The sequence below is a fragment of the Camelina sativa genome, chromosome 19 (assembly GCF_000633955.1).
Source record: "Camelina sativa cultivar DH55 chromosome 19, Cs, whole genome shotgun sequence".
Classification (NCBI taxonomy): Eukaryota; Viridiplantae; Streptophyta; class Magnoliopsida; order Brassicales; family Brassicaceae; genus Camelina; species Camelina sativa.
The window spans coordinates 8,877,187-8,901,619 of record NC_025703.1 but is presented as its reverse complement, the minus strand read 5'-3'; the positions used below and the strand labels follow the sequence as shown (position 1 = coordinate 8,901,619).

General features: G+C 39.0%; 2 protein-coding genes and 1 pseudogene across 2 annotated transcripts; all 3 read right to left on the bottom strand.

Annotated features, from left to right (window-relative positions):
• On the bottom strand, positions 2 to 1,446 carry LOC104765616 (NAC domain-containing protein 86-like). Its single transcript, XM_010489366.1, has 3 exons — positions 1,106 to 1,446; positions 732 to 1,009; positions 2 to 310 (listed from the first exon to the last, which is right to left on the bottom strand). Exons 1-3 carry the CDS (start codon positions 1,260 to 1,262, stop codon positions 2 to 4), a joined length of 744 nt encoding a protein of 247 aa, XP_010487668.1. The 5' UTR covers positions 1,263 to 1,446.
• Positions 5,200 to 8,883, bottom strand: LOC104765615 (probable cyclic nucleotide-gated ion channel 20, chloroplastic). The gene is made up of 11 exons (XM_010489365.2): positions 8,206 to 8,883; positions 7,915 to 8,106; positions 7,720 to 7,818; positions 7,493 to 7,630; positions 7,145 to 7,393; positions 6,802 to 7,047; positions 6,521 to 6,666; positions 6,329 to 6,406; positions 6,078 to 6,207; positions 5,690 to 5,936; positions 5,200 to 5,588 (listed from the first exon to the last, which is right to left on the bottom strand). The coding sequence occupies exons 1-11, from the start codon at positions 8,659 to 8,661 to the stop codon at positions 5,311 to 5,313; spliced, it is 2,259 nt and encodes a 752-aa protein (XP_010487667.1). The 5' UTR covers positions 8,662 to 8,883; the 3' UTR covers positions 5,200 to 5,310.
• Positions 9,625 to 24,359, bottom strand: LOC104767595 (annotated as a pseudogene).

The following is a 24,433-nucleotide window of genomic DNA, read 5'->3' as shown; positions in this document are numbered from 1 at the left end:
GTCAATAAACCCCTTGACCATGTCCCATAGCTGCGGCGTTAGATGACGTGTCCCATGCGTCATCTGTGATAAATTGCATCCACGAATCGTCTTTATCGTCGACTACTTCTTCAACGCAGGCAGATGATGAAACTCCCACTTCCGGCGACATTGTCTCGTATTCGTTGTTATTGTAATTAGTGTTATTATTGGAATTGATCTCCATTGACGCCGTCGTGAAGCTACATTGTCCCATTTGTAATTGCTGTTCTGATTCCAACTCTGAACATATTCCGTTCTTCTTGAACACCCGACATAATGCATACGAGTCCTGCAACCAAACAGTTTATATTTCTTATGCTAGAATGTTTTAAGATACTTTATATGTTAGAATAATGTTTAAAATACTGAATAAACGTTTTTCGTACTTCTTCATATGAAAGTCATAAATAAATAAAAGAAATAATGGATGTGAATATTTGTCTTATATAATGGATAACTAGATATGGTTTTGTCTTCGTCGCAGTAAAGACAAAGCGAAACCCTAATGAAGCTTTTGTCAGCTTACAGCAAGAAACGAATATATATCATTATATCAAGCTTATACGCCTTAATTTAAATTAAATATTAAAATTCACACATCTTTCGAATAATGTTACTAACAGAAATGGAGAAATAACATGTTCGCTTTTTTTATTATAACAAATTTAATAGCCATGCTTCTCTACGTAATTATCATCGATCTTCTTTACCTGGAGCGAAGAGGGATCGTCACAATCCTTATCATCGAGACGATACTCATGCATAACCCAATCAGTACGGATCCCTTGAGGAGCTCTTCCTCTATAATAAACCAAAGTCTTCTTCATCCCAATGGCTCTGCTTTGACTCGTCACTCTTCTATCTTTCCCGGTTGATTTCCAGTATCCCCCTCTCGTTGCTCGGTTCGTCCTAAACCCGTTTGGATACTTCCGGTCACGTGGCCCAAAAAAATACCATTCCGGATCTCTACTCGGTAGAAACGACTTCTCTACAGTTTTTGTTAACGATCACAACCATTAATTTTCAGAGATGTTTCTAGTTATTTTTTAAAAAGAATACAAGAATAATGTAAAAACATACGTACCTGCGAGGTCCCATGGCTCGCATTTGTAGAGATCAACCTCGGGGATTATATCAAGCTCGATTTCTTGACCGTTGATCTTTCTTTTCAAATAATAGTTTACGAGTTCTTCGTCGGTTGGATGGAACCTAAAGCCTGGAGGTAATCCAACTGGAGCCATAACTCTCTCACAGACAGTTAACAATATCGTGTTCTTGGTGCGTCGTTCACCTCATTTATCTTCTCCTACTCAAACTTATACATATATATATATATACACATTAAACTTACATGGTCACTAAATTGATTAATTAAATATTATTTTCTCTTTACTAAATATTGTTATATCGATCTCTCTCTCTTTCTTTCTTTTTCTCTCTTCGTCCTTCTTTTTGTTGTTTTTATCTTTCGCTTTATCTTTTTTGGAGATTCTTGACAAACGTTACTCGCAAGCTCCTTGGGCTTCCTTAGTTGTAAAAAAAAAAAGGTCCCAGTTTGATCGCGCTATTAGCGCATAATAATATAAATTTATAATATGTGTATGTATGTGCTTTGGCCGTGTGGACTCGTAACCTTATGTAATAAATGAAGTAGCGCAATGACGTCAAAAACGATCTTAATTCAGATCTAATACAAATACAATGCTACTAATAATCTAACTAACCCGTAATAGTGACTCATAAAATAAAATAGGATACATTTTTGAGCAATTGCTTAAGTACTCGATTAAGATTAGATATTATATATACACACACGAAAGAGTTCAAACTGCACGTGTCGAAATTGCAAGAGAAAACATTCACTAGTAAAAACAGATCATATAGTTACTGAAATATTTGTAACTATAATGTTTGTTTTTGTAGCCAAATTAATTTTGTTACTGATTTGTGACAAAAATGGTTAGTAATTATTTGGTCGTAGCAAAATTTTCTGTCGTAGATAACTGTCGCAAATTGCTATAATTTAGATATCAATGAAATAGTAGCAAATTGCTACGAAATGTCACAGTTTACTGTAGGTATTTGTTACGGAAAGCGTCTGAATTATATGTAACAATTAGCTTCAAGAACCCACAAAATGCTCGTCATTGATTTGTGACAATTAGCTACACTGTAACTAGTGATAAAATGGTTACGAATTACTACGCTATAATTGTGAGATAAATGAGATATTTATTAATATTAATTCAGTTATTTGCAAATATTATGAGATAAAATGAGATATTTATTAATAATAAAACTGGTAATTTACAACAAAAAAAAAAGTAAAAGTTAACAAAAATAATTATATACATAAAAAATTACACATCCAATTGGACTTATTGTCTTGAATTGTTTTGTGTTTCATAGAGCCCATTAGGCTTTTTGGTTACAAAAAAAACATCTACAGCTTCTTCTTCTTCTTCCATTGAAACTTCTTCCTCGAAACATCTTCTTTAATATCCTTAAGAACACGGGTCTTAATTTTAAGCAATTTCTGCGTGAATGATAAAATAAACATAAATCAATTAAAAGTGGAGATATCAGGATATTAAAACACACAAAGACGCAACAATGATACATATAGTAAAGTTAGAACTAAGCATAACGACTTTGAACAACTAATATCGAACTCCAAGGACCCATAATTTGTTATTTTTGTGTGTGTCTGTGTTCAATGTTAAAGAGAGAGAGAGAGTACGAAAGACGAAAGAAAGATAATATTTTGTCTTTTTCTGTAACTTTTTGTGGCTATTTTTAACTATTACTTATTTCGTAGCAATATTCCGTAACTATATGATCTGTTTTTACTAGTGATTGTGTTACATTTATTAAGAGATTTACGTATGGACAAGGATGTTGATGATGAGTACTAACTAACCAGTAGTCGATAGACGAAATACTTCAGCATATAAACCTCATGGTCTAGATTGTCTAGTAGTCTAGTCTAGTACAATTTTCGTTGTGGTAAACGTTAATTATGGTCTAGTTCTTTAGTAACATATCTCTTGGTAAATCCATTTCTTGTGAAGTTATGCTCACGACCACGATGTCGTAGATCTAGTTAGAGACAATATTATCTAGCCCTTTTTATACATTGGCTGTTCGTGGTGACTCATTTGTATTCACTAAAGGTAGGTACATATCTTGTGATTTGACAAATGGTAGGTTTACAAAATTACAAAAAAATAAATAAAGAGAATACCCTAAAATAATACTTTTATGGACAATTATAACACACATTCCCTAAATTTCCAAAAATAGAATTATTTAACACATTAAAATATTTAAAATTAATTTTTAGAGTTTTTTTTAGGTTTGAATTCTTAATTTTACATTTAGGGTATAGTTTTAAGAGGTAGGGTTTAGTATTTTGAATTTAAGATTTAATTTTGTATTTTGAATTTAAGATTTAATTTTGAAAAAATTAATTGGTGCTATTTTGAAATTTTAGAGATATTGTGCTAAGTTTAGAAAAAAACTTATTTTAGTGCTATTTTTGAGAATCTCTCAAAAATAATAAATAAATAAATATAACTGGCTAAGTCATTATTTACTTAACATGGAACCGCGTACGCATGACAGGCACGTCTAATTTTGTGGAACCAGTACCGTACCCAGATTTATCGGGGATTAAGACGAACTTACAATGGAGGTCATTTTAATATATTTTTAAATAAATAAATAAATATTAAAATTCAAAATTATAATAAATAAACATTAAAAACTTAAAATTATATAAAATTTTCAAAAAACAAAATAATAATCTAAAAAACTAAAACATGACAGTTCTTCCTTCTATTTCAATAAAATCTTTCACCAATTTTTCATAATCTTTCTTGATTATGTTTCACAACCTTACTCGATTTATTCACAATTTAGGGTATTATTTTCTTTTTTATATATTTTATTAAACATATATATATATATATTAAAGAGGAGTCATATATGAGTTGTTTAAGAGATAATAAGATTCTCAAAACCATAATAATACACCATATTTTCCAGAATTGAGTGTTCAAAAAAATAAAAAAAAGAATTTATATTTTGGGGGCGTGAGGCAAATGCCTTTTTTCTTGCCCATAGGGCATGGTCCTGCGTGGAACCGCTAGTTATAACTTGGGCCTAACCTAGATGTACCATTAAATGTTTGCAATGGGCTTTATATAATATATTTAGGTCTACATGATTAGCATAACGAATTTTAGCTCTTTTATACGGTTCGAGGCTGAGCTACTTAAGATTGAAATATTTACTTAAATTTTGCTTATGGTTTGCTGAACTATAATATATTTTTTCCTTTTTGATTGCTTATTTTGTCGTCAAAAACTATTTTTCTTATTTCAAAACTTTTAGTTATTATAGTGCATCCATAGATCCTCTAATAAAAATTAATTTATCTAAATTGATAAAATCCATGATATTTATATTGATCTTTAACAGACGTATAGTAACAACAACAACACAGTAGTTTACCATATCTCTTTCCCAAAGTGAAAAAAGAGATACGACCTTACAGAAAATGACTAAAAAAGGGCAAATAAGAGTTGACTAAAAACTACTTCTGGTAGTTAATTTGACTAAGAATGTATGGAGAAGGTTTCGAGAAGAAAAAAAGAACTCAGAAACAAAAATAGTATAAGGGATAAGGTTAATTTGGATAAGTGTATTTACTGTAAATAAGTGTGTGAAAAAAAAACCACACATCGTTCGTCGAATGACATTTTCATTTCTTAAAATCGATTCATCTACCAGTTGTAAATATAATACTAATCTACCAAACCAAAAACATCATCATCATCTCATCATCTACCAATTGGAACTAAATGTCAGTTTCCAAGAAAAGAAATGTGTCTTATGGAATTGTAAATGGGACAAATAAGTTTGTATACTTTGTTGATTTGTTCAACATCATGTCTCTCATTCGGAGCTGGAAAACAATGTAAACAACTTTAACTAAATCATGCGACTTCTCTACCTCCAGATTTCCACAAGTAGGAGATTAATTAGTACAACGTACCAACTGATTTGAAACTGACATTTCCTCTCTTAAATGAGTCATTCATTCTCTCACTTTCAGAATTAGGATATATTCTTGGTCACTAATTGACAAAGAAAAAAAGAAACAAAAAAACTGAATTCAAGTGAAGCATTGAGCTATATCTTATAATACCAAAACACCATCTATGTGACAACCAAGTAACAAACCACGAAACTTACAATATAATCATCAAGAATGAAGAATGCAAACTAACGGCTGTAACTAGACTGAGGAGTGTATAATCTATGTAGCCGTCTCCTACGGTATCTCCACGCCACTTGAATCTGCCTAGCAGCTTGTAGCCTCCAATATGGAGACTCGTACCTTATGGCTCCTTGGACTCTATGGCTCCTTAGGAATCTCGAGAACAAGCTCGTTACGTCTTCAAGATCTGCTACACACAGCGAAAACGCTTCTACATTTGTCACACACCTAACATTTCTATTGCTAAGCAACCCTTTTGCTGGCATCCTTATCCTCGTCCCATCTGAAGGTTTCAAAACATACTCAGTTCCAAAGCTAAAAGTGCTACATAAGGAACCGAGAACGTTGAGATTTATAAACACTGAGTAAAAAAAGGGATGGTACCGGGGGTTACAGAAGAGCGTTCGAGGCACCAAGTGAGGAGTTCTTCACCACAAACATCGCCTTCCGATAATGGTAGAACGGAACCGTCTTCTCCAATGCTCTCCATCTCACCTCTCACTATGAATACCATTTTCTCAACTAGTCCTCCGCGGTGCAACACTGTGCTACTCCCTATGTATGTCCTCTGTTTCAGCCTCTCACGGATGGAATCTAAGACTGATTCATCCATCAAAGAAAATATTCTCACCTGCAAACCCATCAACATTTCAACAGTATTCTCAGCAATGGTTATTTTTTGTGAGATATACAGCTAGATTCCATAAGTAGCTCTTTAAAACACTCTGAGAGAGATAGAGCCATGATGTGGGAACTGGACTCTGATGTTTACCTTCTTGAGAAATTTGAAGAGGTGTCGTCTTATATCTCTTTGAAGGTCATCAGGCATGTTCTCAAATAGCAATTCTTCGTTAACGCCTCTAGTAGCAGCCCAGTTGAACCGCTCAGCTTCTCGCACCCTCCTGAAAATGTTGAAAAAACAATTCACTTAGTTTTATAGTGACACTACAGAGACCAATGCAATTCTTTGAAACAAAAATCTTCAACTGAGAAGCAAAGTATAATAGGCATCAGTCCACATACTTTCTTATACCGTCAGGCAACCGTCTATGGCTCATCCATTGCTCCACATCACGCCGTCTTAGCGTCATTTCCATATTCCTAAGATAGACAAAGCAATATCACCAGAGTACTTAGTAGTAATTCACAAGACCAACCATAATGTCTTGAAATATCTACTTTTTGTACAGTGATGTGATGATAGGATTTTTTTACCTTTTACCAAGAGCTTGAAGGAAATTTTGCATATTGCCAATAAGAAGGGCAAAAAGCAAAAGACCCAATCCAATGATACCCATAGTAAAGAACACCTCCCCTAGAAAGTAGCTTGGGACTAGGTTACCAGCAAGAGTGCTGATTTGCTTTGAGAATTATAAACAAAAACTGACATTAATGAAGAGCTCCAAATATGCCAATCATTGCAAAGTATTTGAGTATTTCTTTTTAGTTTGCTACTAAACAACTGAAGAAAGAAAGAAAAAAAAAAACACAATTACCTGAAACCCCCAGAAGAGAGAGTAACTATATCTTGTGAAGAGACTAGAATGATTGGTAAGAATGACTGCTTTCGAATAGATTCCATAAGGAAAACCATCTTCTTGGAAACAAGCACTGGCACTCTCATTATCTCTCCAGGCAGCTCGTGCTAGTACATCGCTGCTATTTCCATTACCACAGTCTATAAGATCTCGACATCTACGGTCAAGACTACCGCAAGCATTTCGAAGGCATTGGTTAACTCTCTGTAAGAGACCAAAGAAAAAGGGAAACAGACAAGATAAGTATTCTAAGCATAACCGGCTGGATATATGAAAGGACATTTTGAGAACTTTGTCATACCTGCAGACCAAAAAGATACCAGCAAGAACCAACAACATGTCCAGCAAGCATGAAGGTGAGAAGATTAATAACAAAATTGGCCCAAGCTGACTCAAATATGAATCCTGCTGGTGTTTGTCCAGCAAGAAATGGTAAAAGTCTATATAACTTTGGAACGTATTGGAAAAGAACTGCAGCTCTTAAAAGGTTTTTAGCATAGTTTGCTCCGGATACCCCCAAGTGTTTTGGTATTATCCATAATATCAATATCTGTATACGAAAAGAAGAGAAAGGAAAAATGTGTGGTAAACAACATTTTCTGATTACCACATTACTTAAAACCAGTAGTAACTCTTAACATTACAATACCTGTGGAAGTGGCATCAATATGAACAAGTCAAGGGAAAACTTTCCTCGGAGGTAATGGAGGAAAACTTTCTTCGGATGACTAACTAACTGGCCAGCACCAACCACAGTAGATTCTGGAGCTACATAAGCTAATCGGAACTGCAACAAATATGGAAGAAGGGAGCACTAAAGCCAACAGATTTTGTTTTAAAAAAGAGATGGAGTAAGAATAAGCAAAGGAAACAAACCTGTAGTAGAATGTTAAAAAAGAATATAACATCTGTCACACTTCTTACAGCTACAAAAGCTCTAGTCATTGGCCAATCAATCATAATGCATTTGTTTCTCTACAGTAAGAAAGATGGTTAAAAAGGTTAAAAGGCAAGATAACAACACGGGAGAAGCAAATAGATAGAGAGAGGTATCTATGAAGGAAAGACTACCTCTTGGGCTTTAATGAGGAAGAAGAAGAGAGGATCTATAAAAATAGCTAACAAGCATGAAAGGGCAAAGAATTTAGTCCAGCTTTGAACCACTTTGGCATGAGGATTCATGATTCTAGGAAAGTATCTACTAGCAGAGGAAGTAAAACTCCTAGCCCAACCTTTAGCATCATCATACAGAGCATTATGGAACTAGCAAGAAAGCAAAAAGACTATGCTTCAGCAACACTATTTACTTGAGACTGAAGCTATTTTGTGAATGTGAAGTAAAAAAAAAATCAAAACTTTTACCGTGGAATCAAAAATGGCAGAGACTCTGGAATGAGGCATTTGAGCTGCCTTACGGTTGTAATAAGAAGGACAAGTAGTGCAGTAAGGATCATTACACATCCCCAATTGTCCAGATTTGAAGAGATTCGCGTGTTTCAAAACGAACTCATCGTCAAGCTGAGAAGAGGCACCAGAAGAAGTAGTAGTAGTAGTAGTAGAAGGATGAGGAAGAAAGAGAGGTTCAGGTATGCGAGTAGAGGTAAGAGGACCACTCATTTGAACTAAAGGAGGACGTCTCTGAGTTCGAAGAGGACCCGTGTATCCTGAAACCACAGTTGAGTTGTCGAATCCGTCAATGGAAGAAGTAGGGTTTGAGAGGGACACACTGTGACTCCTGGAAGTGAAAGCTCTGGTACGAGATGACGAGTCTGAAATTGGAAGCATGGGGATATCATCGTTCTCGTTGCGGGAAGCCATTTTCTTGACCAAAATCAAGGTTTCAAGAAAGAAAGAATCTAGGTCTTAAGGGGAAAAAAATCTGAGACGGACAAGGAAGTTGGAATGAAGAAGCAGAGGAGTTTGAGAGGTTTGGTTAATTGGTGTGAAGAAGAACTAAAGAAAGGAGACGACGATGACCAAGTCAGGGGTCTTCTTCTTCGTATAGCCCCGTCAAGGAAGAGTGTATTATTGTAAGTAAGAAAAAAGAAAAAAAGAAACTCATGTCTGGAAAAGTCAGTACTTTGACTTTTTATTACATTGTTTATCTCATTGTCTCTTCTCTCTCTCTCTCCTCTGTCTCTATCTTTTTTTTTCTTTAATTTCTGTTTATGCATTGTAAATTTTAAGTGATTTATGGAAATAAATCCATGAATATTACAAGTTAATGGTGGAAAATATTGAATATTCAGTATTAAGAGGGAATAATTAAGATGTTTTCCTTTTAAAATGTGTACACGATTTTGTAAATGATTCTGAAATATTTGATTACCAACTGTCACTAATTAATTGGAGGTAAATTGTCATTTATTACATTGCTGATTCTGTTTCTTTATCTTACTTTCTTACAGTTAAAAGTACCAAGTGTACTAGTAATTAAGATCAATATTAAATGGGCCAAAATTATGAGCCCAACTACTCAAGCCACGTCGGACTGATTTATTTATTCAACTCGTTTTAATCGAATGTGTAAATTTTCCATTGGTTAACCATAAACCGCCAATAGAACTGAAGTGAACATTGGAACTTAAGTCACTCAGGAGAAACAAGTTTCATACTCAACTTTCAATATCACTAATGAGTGAATCACTGAGACATCTTATAGATTACAAACGGATGAGTCATCGAGGCATCTTATATATTACAACTATGAGTACCACAACCGCTAGTCTTTTTACTTAGATATTATTACTAATCTACCAAACCAAAACATTATCATCCAACTTAACGGTTGTAACTGGACTGAGCAGTGTATAATCTCTGGAGCTGTCTCTTTCGTTATCTCCAAGCCACTTGAATCTGCATAGCTGCTTGTAACCTCCAATAAGGAGACTCGTACCTTATGGCTCCTTGTACTCGCTTCTTAAGAATCTTGAAAACAAGTGATGTGTCTGTATTTTATGGGATTTTAACAATGGTTTTTACACTTGTTTTGAGTCTTTTGTTAAGTCCTAGTGTGCTTTTAGAGTCTTTTTAGTCTTTTATGAGTTTGTATAGGTTCTAGGTCACTTTGGGAGGAAATTGAGTGTTTTGGGGATAAAAACAAGCATCTGGAGCTAAAGTTGGTTGAAGACCGTTGGTCTAGCAAGCAGATGGAGCAAACGCAGAAAAGCATCCGAGATCGGCTGATCCGCATTTGAGATCGACCAGGCCTGTACCCGAACCAACTTTTCCTTTTATGTTTTAAACCGACTTTTAGGATTTTATTTTACTATTTAAGCACGAGGCTCGACCTCTTAACAAACGACTTTGATTTTACGCAGCTTTTGAGTACTTGTAAGTCTTGGGAGAAGATCTCTAATCCTTTCTAACCCTTTGGAGAAGAATTCTGAACCCTTTTTATTTCTCTTTGCAATTCAATTATGCTTTCTTCATCTTTGATTTGCTGTTCTTTTGTTTCCATGTCTGAATAGTTTCACTATTGGGTTTCAGGTTTCAAAAGGGGAGTTTATGATTCTCTAAACTTAGGTTGTTAGATTTGGGATTGATCTTATTGTTCTTCATCTATTGTTGTTCTTAATGCTTAAGCTAGATTGATCACCTAGATTAAAATCTTAGGTTAAATTCATCGTGGCACCGAAAGTGTTGTTGAGTTACTTGAAAGAAACATAGGTGAGCAAGGTGGACCTTAGCCAACAGAAGTTGAAGTTGAGGCACCTTGTGAACGAATCAAACTTGGACTTTAAAGCTTGCTTGTTTAGCTAGATTCAAACGGAAGTTTAAGGTCTAGTTATTTCTTTGCATAGTTAGCTAACGCTGCGGATGTAGGTTAGCTTTATAATTGAGATTTGAGTTCAAGAACGATTTTTAATGTTTTCCAAATCTATCATCTAAATTTGTGGTTGTATCCCCTAACTGATCCCCTACGCCCAATATCTTTCCTTGATTTCAAAACCCTTATTTATTTTCTGTTTTAATTTGATACTTGAAACACAAACTTTCTTTTTGCCTTAACTATATTCGAATCTATACAATCTCATAGTGCATCGCTTGGTCTCTGTGGATTCGATCCTGAAGTGTTACGACAACACCACTAGATCGTGGTTGAGTGCACCTTGGGTTTTAATTGACCTTTGATCAATTTGGCGTCGTTGCCGAGGACCAAAACGCTGCCTTTGAAATTTTAGATTCACGTTTAGTCTAAGGTTATTTTATTTTAGTTTACTAACTAGTTCTTGCAATCTTTTTCCTCTGTTTCAGGTGTATGCATACAAGGAGCAACAAACAAGCCGATTTGCATATACTGAGAAACAAGGAGTTAGCACAGCTTGAACGCGAAAACCGGAGAGCAAAAGCCCAAACCAACCCTATGGCTGACGGAGAAGAAACAGGGGTTCGTCAACCCAACCCTCAGTTTGGTATAATCCAACAACAGCAGAGGCAGGACCAACAAGAGCAAGTCGCACCAAATCCGCCTGCAAGGCAAACCACCCTGAGGGATGAAGATGCTCAAAATAGGCTATTTGCAAACCGATATGCGATTCAACCACCTGCTCCTGCGAGGCAAGACTATGAGATTAAGCATAGTCTAATCAATTTGGTTCAGAATCGTGTGTTCCACGGGTTGCCATCGGAGAGTCCTCTAGATCACATCGAGGCTTTTGAAAGACTGACTAGCACGACAAGGTCCAATGGTGTCCCTTACGACTACCTCATGCTGACTTTGTTCCAGTTTTCTTTGGCGGACAAGGCGCTAAGATGGCTGAATCTACTGGATCCTGGATCACTCACCACTTGGGCACAATGTAGAGCTGCTTTCCTGAACCACTTCTACACCAAATCATGCTCAGCCAAGTTGCGAAGCAAAATCACTTCATTCTCTCAAGGAAGTATGGAGACTTTCTGCGAAGCATGGGAGAGGTTCAAGGAATATCTGAGAGACTGCCCTCACCACGGTTACACCCAAGAAAACCTGATGAACATTTTCTATGGGGGTATCGAGCAAAAGTATCAGATGGCGTTAGACACAGCTAGCAAAGGAGATTTCTCCACCAACACCGCAAATGAGGCCAATGCACTGATAGAGAATCTTGCGGCAAGCAATAGCAATCACGGCACAGACTATGATCGTACGGTGCGGGTCAATGCGGTCGAGACTGATGCTATTAAGGATCTCACAGCCAAGGTGAATCTCCTACTAAAAAGGGATCACCAGAACGTTAACTTGTGCGAGGAACATGCTAGGGGATATGCGGATTTTGGAGTCGAGACATACCTTGAGGGTACGGAGGAGGTTAACTACATTAGAGGACAAGGGAATTTTCAGAACCGCGACTTTAATCAGAATTTCCGAAACCACCCTAATCTATCCTACCGAAGCACTAATGTCAAAAATCCTCAGGATTAGATTTATCCACCGCGACCTCAGCAGAACAACTTCACGCAGGGATTTCAAGCCAAGGGGACGAGATTTGGAGGATCAAACTTTCAGCAAAAGCCTCAAGCAAACAATTTCGCACAAGGCTTTCAAGCACTACAATAACAACCAGCTGCCCAACAAGAAAGCAAATTAGAGTAGATGATGCAAGCTCTCATGGATAATCAAAAGAAAAATGCTGGAGAGATCAATGTCAAGATACACAACATGTATTTGGAGCTGAATGGGAGGATCGAAACGTTGAACACTCATGTTAGGGTCTTAGAAAACCAGGTGGCCCAAGCTTCAGCGAGAGTCAAAGCACCTCCAGGAACACTACCAGGCAAGTCTGAGGCCAACCCAAAATAATTCCTGAACGCCATTACTCTCCGAAGTGGGAAGGAGATAGAAGGACCACCGCTGATAAAAAAGACTGACCGATCCTCTGAGCAGACTGGCCGATCCGAGGTACCCGAACAGAACAATGACCCAGTCAGAAACACCTAACAGAATGCGGATGATGTTGTGAGTTCAGGTGCCAATGAAGTTGATAAAGAGCCTAACAACAAACCCCAGCGAACGTATACGCCCAAACTTCCTTTTCCAACCCGCCGTAAGACGAAGATAAAAGAGCGTGAGTATGCGAAGCTAAAATCAGTAGTAGGTGAGCTTCAAGTCCGACTACCATTTATCGCAGCAGTGCGAATGGTTCCATCTCTCAAGAAGTATATGAAGGAAATCCTGACCGATAGACTCAGCCTGGAACAAGGAGTGATGTATCTTACGCATGCGTGTAGCGCCATGCTCCAAAACCGAATGCCTGAAAAATGTGGGGACCGAGGCCCTTTTACGCTACCTTGCACGATTGGAGAGCTCAAGTTCAGTCACTGTATATGCGATCTTGGAGCCAGTGTAAGTTTGATGCCACTAAGTGTAGCGACTAGACTTGGGTTGTACACCTTTAAGCCGACGCAAGTCACCCTTGTCCTAGCTGACCGTTCTACTAGACGTCCAGAAGGGTTGTTGGAGAACCTTCCAATACAAACTGGGAATTGCTATATACCTACAGAATTTATTGTTCTGAAGCTTGATGAGGAATCTAAAGACCCTATTCTACTAGGTAGGCCTTTCTTGGCTAATGCGGGTGCAATGATAAACGTCCGAGAAGGGTAAATAGATCTGCACATGGATGATTTGGTACTGCAATTTAATCTTGGGAAGGCGGCTAAAAAGCCGACCATTGACGGTCAAACCTTCTGGGTTGATACGGTTGAAGAGATACCAATCGAGATCTATGAAGAGGTTTGCTCAAACGACAATCTAGCGGTAGCATTGACAAAGGAGGAACCAGAGCTAGGTTACTTAGCTGAGGAGACTGTCAACATGGCAGAGGCACTTAACGCTGCAGCGGCCCTCGAACGTGAAGTTTTGTTCGTCAACATACGGACTGGATTGCCCGATCCAGCAGTAGGATCGGCCAATCCGGTCTTTTCTGTGAACATCACTGACGAACATGGAGGATCAACCATTCCTGTCTCTGGATTAGCCGATTTCAACCTTTGCACCGCAACCGAAGGTGACCATGAGGATTCGAGCGAGCTGAAAGCTCCAAATCTGGATCTGAAACCACTCCCTGAGGGCCTCAGGTATGCCTATCTTGGACCAAATTCATCTTATCCAGTGATTATTAATTCTAACCTGAACAATGTTGAGACTGCACTCTTGCTCTGCGAGTTGAGAAAGTACAGGAGAGCTTTGGGCTACTCTCTAGATGACATTTCAGGTATTTCACCAGAATTGTGCTCTCATCGAATCCATCTGAAAGACCCGTCTAAATCCTCTATTGAACATCAACGAAGATTAAATCTGAATTTGAAGGAAGTTTTAAAGAAGGAGATTCTCAAGCTTTTAGCCGCCGGTGTAATTTTTCCAATCTCCGACAGCACATGGGTAAGTCTTGTGCACGTAGTGCCGAAGAAAGGTGGAGTGACAGTCGTTGCAAACGAAAAGAATGAATTGATCCCCACAAGGACTGTTACAGGGCATCGCATGTGCATTGATTACCGCAAGCTGAATGCGACCACTAGAAAGGACCACTTCCCTCTCCCTTTTATTGATCAAATGCTTGAACGACTTGCTAATCATCCTTACTATTGTTTCCTCGATGGTTATTCAGGGTTCTTTCAGATCCCAATCCATCTGGATGATCAGGAGAAGACGACGTTCACCTGCCGCTATGACACATTTGCCTATCGACGAATGCTTTTTGGGTTGTGCAATGCCTCTGCCACTTTCCAGTGTTGCATGATGTCAATTTTTACTGATTTGATAGAAGATATCATGGAGGTCTTTATGGACGATTTTTTCGGTTTATGGCTCATCCTTCTCTGTTTGTTTGTCTAACTTTTGCAGGGTTCTTCAACGTTGTGTGGACAAACATCTTGTTCTAAATTGGGAAAAGTGCCATTTCATGGTCAATGATGGGATTGTTCTTGGGCATCGTATTTCTGCGAAGGGGATAGAAGTGGATGAAGCTATGATCGAAGTGATGTCCAGTTTACAACCACCTAAGACGGTGAAAGATATCCGCAGCTTCCTGGGCCACGCTGGATTTTACCGACGGTTTATTAAGGACTTTTGCCCAACTGCTTTGCAAGGATAACCTGTTTGTGTTTGATGGAGGATGTTTATAAGCTTTCCTTACCCTCAAACAGGCTCTTATCTCATCTCCAATAGTTCAACCACCCGATTGGAATCTGCGATTTGAAGTCATGTGCGATGCAAGCGACTTTGCTGTTGGAGCAGTTTTGGGACAGCGCAAGGATGGTAAGTTACATGTCATCTACTATGCTAGCAGGACACTCGATGGAGCTCAGACCAAAAATGCCACGACAGAGAAAGAACTCCTCGCCATAGTTTTTGCGTTTGAAAAGTTCAGATCCTACTTGGTCGGCTCTGAGGTAATTGTTCAAACTGACCACGCCGCCCTGCACTATTTACTCACAAAGAAGGATGCTAAACCACGGCTGCTACAATGGATCCTCCTCCTACAAGAATTCGACCTTGAGATAAAGGACAAGAAAGGAGTGGATAATGGAGTGACAGATCATCTTTCTAGGCTGAGGATCGATGCTGAGATCCCTATCGATGACCGACTTCCTGAAGAGAATGTCTATGTAGCTGCGGCATATGAGGAATGTTTCAAGGATAAAGCCGATGCTAAGGTTCTCCAGCAGATTAGCGATGATTCCGCATGGTATGCCGACATCGCAAATTATTTGTGTACTGGAGAGGAACCCCCGACTTTACTGGTTATGCGAAGAAGAACTTCTTGCGGGATGTGCAGCGTTACTTCTGGGATGAGCCGTATCTTTACAAGCATTGTGCCGATGGCCTTTACAGAAGGTGTGTCCCAGAATCAGAAGTTCCGTGAATTCTTTTTCACTGTCATGGGTCCAACTACGCAGGCCACTTTGCTACATTCAAAACCGCAACCAAAGTACTTCAAGCAGGCCTATGGTGGCCCACTCTGTTTCGTGATGCAAACGATTTTGTCTCCCGATGTGATTCTTGCCAGCGACGTGGGAACATAAGCAAAAGGAATGAGATGCCACATAATTTTATCTTGGAAATCGAAGTGTTTGACTGTTGGGGAATCGACTTCATGGGACCCTTCCCACCTTCTTATGGCAACCTTTACATACTTGTGGCCGTAGACTATGTCTCCAAATGGGTAGAAGCATTGGCGAGTCCCACGAATGATTCGAAGGTCGTTCTCAAAATGTTCAAACACATAATCTTTCTACGGTTCGGTGTCCCGCGGGTGGTGATATGCGATGGAGGAACTCACTTTATCAATAAACTCTTCGAGAATCTTCTGAAGAAGCTTGGAGTAACACACAAGGTCGCTACCCCATATCACCCTCAAACTAGTGGGAAAGTGGAGATTTCAAACCGTGAAATTAAGAACATCTTGGAGAAGACGGTGAATTCAACACGCAAGGATTGGTATGCTAAACTCGACGATGCTTTATGGGCCTATCGGACCGCTTATAAGACACCTATTGGAACCACACCATTTAAGTTGGTCTATGGGAAAGTCTGCCATCTACCTGTCGAGTTCGAGTATAATTCACTTTGGGCAACAAAGCAAATGAACTTCCATGTCAAGACCGCGGCCGAACGACGTTTAATTCAGCTCAATGAGCTTGATGAGATCCGAATGAATGCATATGAAAGCACCAAAATCTACAAAGAGCGCACTAAATCGATGCATGACAAGAAAATTGTTCCAAAGGATTTTGCTGCTAACGACTTGGTTCTACTCTTCAACTCTCATTTATGGATCTTTCCTGGCAAGCTACGTTCTCGTTGGTCTAGACCTTTCCGCATCAAAGAAGTTATGCCCTATGGAGCCGTCGTTCTATGGAACCATGATGGTAAGGAGTTTACTGTCAATGGTCAACGCCTCAAGCCTTATCTCGCTGATCACGACCCAACTGAGGAAACTGTTATTCCTCTAATGGATCCCCACGCTCCCCTCGCTGCCTGAGCAGCAAGAAAAGTCAGGCTCGTGACTTTAAACAAGCGCTAATGGGAGGCAACCCAATGGACTTAGTTTGTTTCTTCCCCTCTCTTTTCATGTTTCTTTTAGGATTTTTGGTTTGTTTTTTTTTTTTTAGGAGTTACCCGCTCGTTGTAGTCGTATTGAGTCTTCATGGGACATATTCGAAGCGCAGACGATGCAAATTCTTTTACAAACAGAGTGTTCCCCAGTCATTCAGGATCGGCCAATCTATTTCTGGATCAGCCAATCTCCGTCCATGTAAGTAGTTCGAGGGAAAAAGAGAAAAGAGAAGGAAATCGGTTTAATCTGGTCATCGAACTTAAAATTAACCGGATTAAACCGGATCCGTGTCCAGTACCAGATATATAAACCTAATTTCATCTTCTTCCTTTCTTCCCTCTCGCCGCCCCCGTTTTCGACACCCACCTCTCTCCTTCTCGATTTTTCTTTGATTTGTTGAGGTGTGGACTCACTTCACTTGGATTCGATCCTTTTTCATATTCTCACTTTTAGACTCGAAGTCAAACAAGGTAAGTTTTTCTTTTGCCCATTCTTATGTTAGATTCTCGGCGATCTCAAGGTTCAATTTTGGTCGTCCATGACTCTTTCAATTCTCCTACCTATTTGAGCTGTGATTTAATGGTTGAATAGGTCTATGGAAGTTTCAGAACTAGAATTAGGCTGATGTGGCTTGAATTTAGAACTATGCTTGTAACTTATGTTGGGTGATTAGGAGAATTTTCAATTGATTTTATTATCTTACTTCTTGAAATTCTTTTCTTTTGCAGCTAATGCCTAAACGACGATGCAGTGGTAAGGAACCTGCAACCCCTTCCGATGAACCACCAACCCGCGTTTAGATTGATGAGGATGCCAAGTGGTTAAAGTTGCTGAATCAGTGCAAGATGGAGCCAACTCGGTTTGCTGATCGAGAGATTTTTGAGAGAATGGCCATACTTGCGGATTTTGATGAATTGTTAAAGCACATGGGGTTTGGTTCTTTTGGTGAGAAGGCATGGGACTTACATAAGAAGCTTTCACGTGAGTTTCTGGCCACTGTGAGGGTCGATCTGTCTGCTGGTCCTGATTTGTTGGCTGAGCATTGTTCGATCAGCTTCTTTCTGTGCAGGAAGCATTACACCATCTCCATGTTCGACCTTTGTGACGTTTTTAGTTTCTCTCGGCACAAGCAATGTAAAATGGACAAGCTCGAAAGCAGGTCAGATGTTTGGAACCTGATTGGAGCTGGAAACTATGTCTCACGCGGAGCCAGGCAATCCCGCATTCGCAACCCAGTCGTTCGGATCACTGCTAAATTCCTGAGCAACACCATTTATGCTAGGGCTGAGACTAGCACATTGCAGCTACCTGAGTTGTGGATGTTCTTTCACGGTCTTCGTCGGTTCCTGCATCCTCCGACTTCTCCAGTCCACCATCAAACTCATGACGTTAATTTTGGACTCTTACTTTCTAAGGAGTTTGAGCAGGTCCGAAAAGACATGGCTAAAGCAAAGAATAAGAGGATACTCATCGGTAGTTTGGTGACACCCATCATCGACTATTGCGGCATTGTTTCATCCACTTCGATCCAGAAGAAGAAGCTCCTTGACCTCAAGTTCCTGTTCACTAGTGAGATTCTTGTGGGTCAGAATTTTGTCTACCAATTTCAGGACAAGGCTGGTAAATTTCGGTACATGCGGATTCCTATGCCATCCTGCACTTCACTTCGCAAAACGGAGAACTTTGCCTTCGAGCCTCCAGAGTTAGCACTGTGTGACCTTGACGAGGTCGTATGGATGGAGGCGGGTGGCTATGCTTCCCTCAAGCCCCCACGCAGTACACAGTCGGCAGCTGCTGCCGAGTCCTCACACCATGCTCGCTCGTTCCCACAATTACCTCCTTTTGATGTCAGCCAGTTTGTTGCTACCCAACCTATTCAAGAACCTCACTCTGAGTTTGAAAGGTGGGTCTACAACACTCAGAAAAAGAACAACATGCTACTCACTCGACTGGCTACTTGGCTTCAAGGACTCGCTCCATCCTGTTTTGCACCACCACCGTTGGATCCCACTGCTACCTGTGACGACGAGGATGCAGCTATTGAGCCTCTTCTTTCTGACCGTTCTGCGACCTCCTCGCCTTCTCACTGGACTGCTGTTTCACCACGGGTTCTCCTTTCTCTTTATCTAGGGTTTTCTTTTTTTTAATTTCTTTTTATCAGCGGTACCTTTTCTTGGTTTTATTTCCCGGTGTGAAGTAAGTCCGGGGGAGGGATGTCTCCAAGTTGCTAACTTTGTTTCTTTTGAGTCGTTTTTATCGAGTCTTTTTTTTTTCCTTGAAAAAAAAAAATGGAAATTATGAGCTTTTCTAGGAATTTCTGCTTTGATCTAACACTCTTATGATTACTTTTGTACCTCTGGTTTGGAATGAAGTTTGGAATGAACATGAGCAAGCTCAACACGCCCCAAAAGACACTCGCCAAGGAGGACAATAAGTTGAACCAGAAGTTGTCTCTAGCTTTGACAAGACTTAACCGGATTTAATTTCTTACCTTGGGGCTTGGGATACATCAGACAAGACTCCTCCCTTAAGCCTTACAAGACATGCATCTCCTCACAAAGTATGCTTCCCCTCTCTTTTCCCTTCAATACTCATAAAAAAAAAGAGAAGAAGAAGAAAGGAATAAAAGGATATAGGTAATAAAAGAAGTGAGCCAAGGGGTGTGCGTAAACCCGTGCTTGTTTCGGAACTCATGGAAATCTGTCCCAAAAATAAAAAGAGCAAAGGATTGATTAAAAAAAAAAAATGATACCCTAGAAAATTAGGGAGATATCAATCCTTTGGAAGTGAGAAAAGAGAGAGGAAAGGGAGCATATGAGGAGGTCTTGGGCGATAAAAGGTTGAAGGAGTCAAAAAGTTCGATGATTGATACTCCCATGGTAAGACCGCACCTTTTTATTAATCTGATGTAGATAGACAATGATGGGGAGACTGAAGGTCCTCTAAGGCTGTGGAGTTCAGAGTAGGGAGTGTTGATCCTAATCATGGGCAGAGTACATCAAGTAGTTCTTAATTTGATGTGATGAAGAGTGCAAAGAAGAAGTTTCCAAGAGTATGTGAGTTTCCACTTTCAAACCTTTTCTCTGTTCCTGAGTTTTTGTTTGTTCTTGCTTGAGGACAAGCAAAGATTCAAGTCTGGGGGAATTGATGTGTCTGTATTTTATGGGATTTTAACAATGGTTTTTACACTTGTTTTGAGTCTTTTGTTAAGTCCTAGTGTGCTTTTAGAGTCTTTTTAGTCTTTTATGAGTTTGTACAGGTTCTAGGTCACTTTGGGAGGAAACTGAGTGTTTTGGAGATGAAAACAAGCATCTGGAGCTAAAGTTGGTTGAAGACCGGTTGGTCTAGCAAGCAGATGAAGCAAACGCAGAAAAGCATCCGAGATCGGCTGATCCGCATTTGAGATCGACCAGTCCCGTACCCGAAGCAACTTTTCCTTTTATGTTTTAAACCGACTTTTAGGGTTTTATTTTTCTATTTAAGCATGAGGCTCGACCTCTTAACAGACAACTTTGATTTTACGCAGCTTTTGAGTACTTGTAAGCCTTGGGAGAAGATCTCTAATCCTTTCTAACCCTTTGGAGAAGAATTCTGAACCCTTTTTATTTCTCTTTTCAATTCAATTATGCTTTCTTCATTTTTCATTTGCTGTTCTTTTGTTTCCATGTCTGAGTAGTGTCACTATTGGGTTTCGGGTTTCAAAAGGGGAGTTTATGATTCTATAAACTTAGGTTGTTAGATTTGGGATTGATCTTATTGTTCTTCATCTATTGTTGTTCTTAATGCTTAAGCTAGATTGGTCACCTAGATTAAAATCTTAGGTTAAATTCATCGTGGCACCGAAAGTGTTGTTGAGTTACTTGAAAGAAACATAGGTGAGCAAGGTGGACCTTAGCCAACAGAAGTTGAAGTTGAGGCACCTTTTGAACGAATCAAACTTGGACTTTAATGCTTGCTTGTTTAGCTAGATTCAAACAGAAGTTTAGGGTCTAGTTATTTCTTTGCATAGTTAGCTAACGCTGCGGAAGTAGGTTAGCTTTATAATTGAGATTTGAGTTCAAGAATGGTTTTTAATGCTTTCCAAATCTATCATCTAAATTTGTGGTTGTATCCCCTAACTGATCCCCTACGCCCAATATCTTTCCTTGATTTCAAAACCCTTATTTATTTTCTGTTTTAATTTGATACTTGAAACACAAACTTTCTTTTTGCCTTAGCTATATTCGAATCTATACAATCTCATAGTGCATTGCTTGGTCTCTGTGGATTCGATCCTGAAGTGTTACGACGACACCACTAGATCGTGGTTGAGTGCACCTTGGGTTTTAATTGACCTTTGATCAACAAGCTCGTTACATCTTCAAGATCTGGTACACTCGGCGAAAACGCCTCCACGTTTGTCACACACCTAACGTTTCTGTGCTAAGCAGTCCCTTTGGTGGCATCTTTATCCTTGTCCCATCTGCCACAGTTTCAAAACATATTCAGTTCAAAGCTTTTCCTCAATCAAGAGTCTTCTAACAAGGCTTTTGTTTCAAGTTAAACACAGAGTCAAAATCTTATTAGATACCAGGGTTTATAGAAGAGCGTTCAAGACACCAAGTGAGAAGTTCTTCACCACAAACGTCGCCTTCCGATAATGGCAGAACAGAGCCGTCTTCTCCAATGCTCTCCATCTCACCTCTCACTATGAATACCATTTTTTCAACTAGACCTTTGTTGTGCAACACCATGCTACCCCTTATGTAAGTCCTCTGTTTCAGCCTCTCACGGATAGAATCTAAGATTGATTCATCCATCAAGGAAAATATCCTCACCTGCAAACCCATAAACATATCAAAGCCTTACAATTGAGTTTCAGTAGTGGTTAATCTATTCCTATTATCTGTATACACAGTTGGATTCAGAAGTTTAACATCATGGAGTCTTTAGTACACAAAAATAATACTTAGTGATGGATACTAATTAATGCTTTCATGTGACTGTTACTTATTGAAGTTTACCTTCTTGAGAAATTTGAAGAGGTGTCGTCTTATATCTCTTTGGAGGTTATCAAGCATATTCTCAAAGAGAAACTCTTCGTTAACTCATCTAGTAGCAGCCCAATTGTACCGTTCAGCCTCGCGTACTCTCCTGAACAATTATTGAGTTGATTAGTTTTTAAAGGACACATTACATAGCTTATGAAAATCAAATATGCCACAGAGCACAGACTTTCTTATATCTTCTGGCAACAGTCTGTGGCTCATCCACTGCTCCACATCACGCTGCCTCAGCATCATTTCCATCCTCCTAAAACAGGACATGCACAAGTCATCATTACACTTGGTGATTTAGCCAAGTACCCACCATCTCCTCAAAATATTTTTTGTTTTGAGATACTATTGATGAAATGTGCTTACCTTCGATCGAGAGATTGGAGGAAGTTGTGCATATTGCCAATAAGCCGCACAAAAAAAGCAAAAGCCCTAGTCCAGTGATACCCATTGTAAAGAAAACCTCTCCCACTGAGTAACTTGGGGTCAAGTTTCCACAAAGTGTGCTTATTTGCTTTCAATATTGAAAACATTTTGACATTAGTTAAGACTTAAGTGATTCAAATACTAATAGTTGCAACAAAAACCAAACCTGAAATGAACTTAAAATAGATCCCAACTTACTTGGAATCCCCAAAACAGAGAATAACTGTATCTTGTGAAGAACTTAGATTGAATGGTAAGATTCACTGCCTTCAAATAGATTCCATAAATACTAGCATTCTCTTGAAAACAAGCGTTGAATTATGATGCATGAATTCCACGAGCACAGTCGATAAGATTTTTACGTTCTTCCCCAGAAACATCCCAAGCATTCAACATGCATCTCTTAACTCTGTGAAAAAAGCAAAACAACGAGAACAAATATTTAAGTCACTCTATAAATATAAAGAGGATCTTTAAAAAACACAGAGTTATATTATATACCTGCAGACCAGAAAGATACCAGCAAGAACCAACAGCATGACCAACAAGCATAAAGGTAAGAAGATTAATAACAAAATTGGCCCAGGCTGACTCAAATATGAAGCCGGTCGGTGTTTGTCCAGCAAGAGGAGGTAAGAGTCTATATAACTTTGGAAGGTATTGAAAAAGAACCGTAGCCCGTATAATCTGTTCCTCAGCTTCTCCCCTGAGTGTACCCAAGTGTGCTGGTAGTATCCATAATATCATAATATGTAAGCAAAAGAAAAGAGAAATCTACTGTTCATATGACATTTGTAGAGTTAACATTAATCAAAAGCAAACGACATTACTAGAGTTATTAATAAAAAAAACATTTGAAGGTTAATACTAAAATACATGTGGAATGGGTAACACTATGAACAGATCAAGAACAAACTTTCCTCGGACGTAATTGCGAGCAATTTTGCTTGGATGATCAACTAACTGGCCGACGCCAACTATTCTTGATTCAGGAGCTACATAGGCCAACCTAAACTGTAACACATGTGATCAAAGAAGCATTAAAGCCAATAAGTTTCCTTACATAGGAGATGAGGAACAAAGGAGACACACCTGAACCAGTATGTTAACAGAGAATATAAGATCCGTTATACTTCTAATAGACACCAACTTGTTAGTTGTAGGCCAATCAATCGCTATGCATTTGTTGTCCTGCAGTAATAGTAAACTCATAAAAACGTGTACAGTCAAGCAAGAGAGACTGATAGAGAAAGAGAAGGCAACATACATGGTGGATCAATAAGAGGAACAAGAAGAGAGGATCTACAAAAATGGCTACTAAGCTTGAAAAGGCTAAGATTCTTGTCCAGACTTGAACGAATTTGGAATGAGGATTCATGATTCATGGTAAGCTTCTACGAGCAGAGGAGTCAAATAGCTTAGCCCAACCTCTAGCATCATCATACAGAACAGTGTGAAACTAAACAAGAAAAAGGAAAAGACCCCTTGTGTCAGCTATGGTTACTTGAGTCTCTCAAAGGTAAGTAGAAGCAACAATGAACATACTTATAAGTCATACCCTAGAGGCAGAAACTCTAGAAGTGTGAAATTGAGCAACTTGGCGGTTGTAGTAAGAAGGATAAGTAGTACAATAAGGATCGTTACACATCCCTAACTGTCCAGATCTCCAGAGATTTGCGTTTTGGAAGACAAAATCTTCTTCAGGTTGAACATCAACGGTAGAGGAGGGATGAAGAGGTTCTTGAGGAGAAGGAAGGAAGTGAGGTTCAGTTCTGCGAGTAGGGTAAAGAGGAACACTCATTTGCACCAAACGAGGTCTTATTCTCTGGGTTTGAAGAGGACCTGTGTAGCCTAAAACCACACTCGAGTTGTCAACTCCTTTAGTGGAGAGAGTTGGGTTCGAGAGAGAAAGACTACGATTCCTGAAGGTAAAAGTGCAAGAGCGAGCACGAGGAGGTGTTACTTCTAGAATTGGGAGAATGGGGAACTCATCATTTTCGTTCGAAGTATCCATTCTTGGAGACTAATTGGCCTAGACAAAGATCAAGAAACTGGTTTGAGAAGAAAAGAAGTAGACCCTGAGAGTGA

Bases quoted from the DNA above. Each gene is read 5' to 3' on its own strand.
- LOC104765615 (XM_010489365.2), bottom strand. From the start codon at position 8,661: ATGGCTTCCCGCAACGAGAACGATGATATCCCCATGCTTCCAATTTCA. The intron at 7,048-7,144 runs GTATGACAAAGT...GGTCTCTTACAG, and splicing joins GGTATCTTTTTGGTCTGCAG to AGAGTTAACCAATGCCTTCG. The intron at 6,208-6,328 runs GTATGTGGACTG...CAACATTTTCAG, and splicing joins TTGCCTGACGGTATAAGAAA to GAGGGTGCGAGAAGCTGAGC.
- LOC104765616 (XM_010489366.1), bottom strand. From the start codon at position 1,262: ATGGCTCCAGTTGGATTACCTCCAGGCTTTAGGTTCCATCCAACCGAC. The intron at 1,010-1,105 runs GTACGTATGTTT...CAAAAACTGTAG, and splicing joins CGAGCCATGGGACCTCGCAG to AGAAGTCGTTTCTACCGAGT. The intron at 311-731 runs GTAAAGAAGATC...GTTTGGTTGCAG, and splicing joins ACGATCCCTCTTCGCTCCAG to GACTCGTATGCATTATGTCG.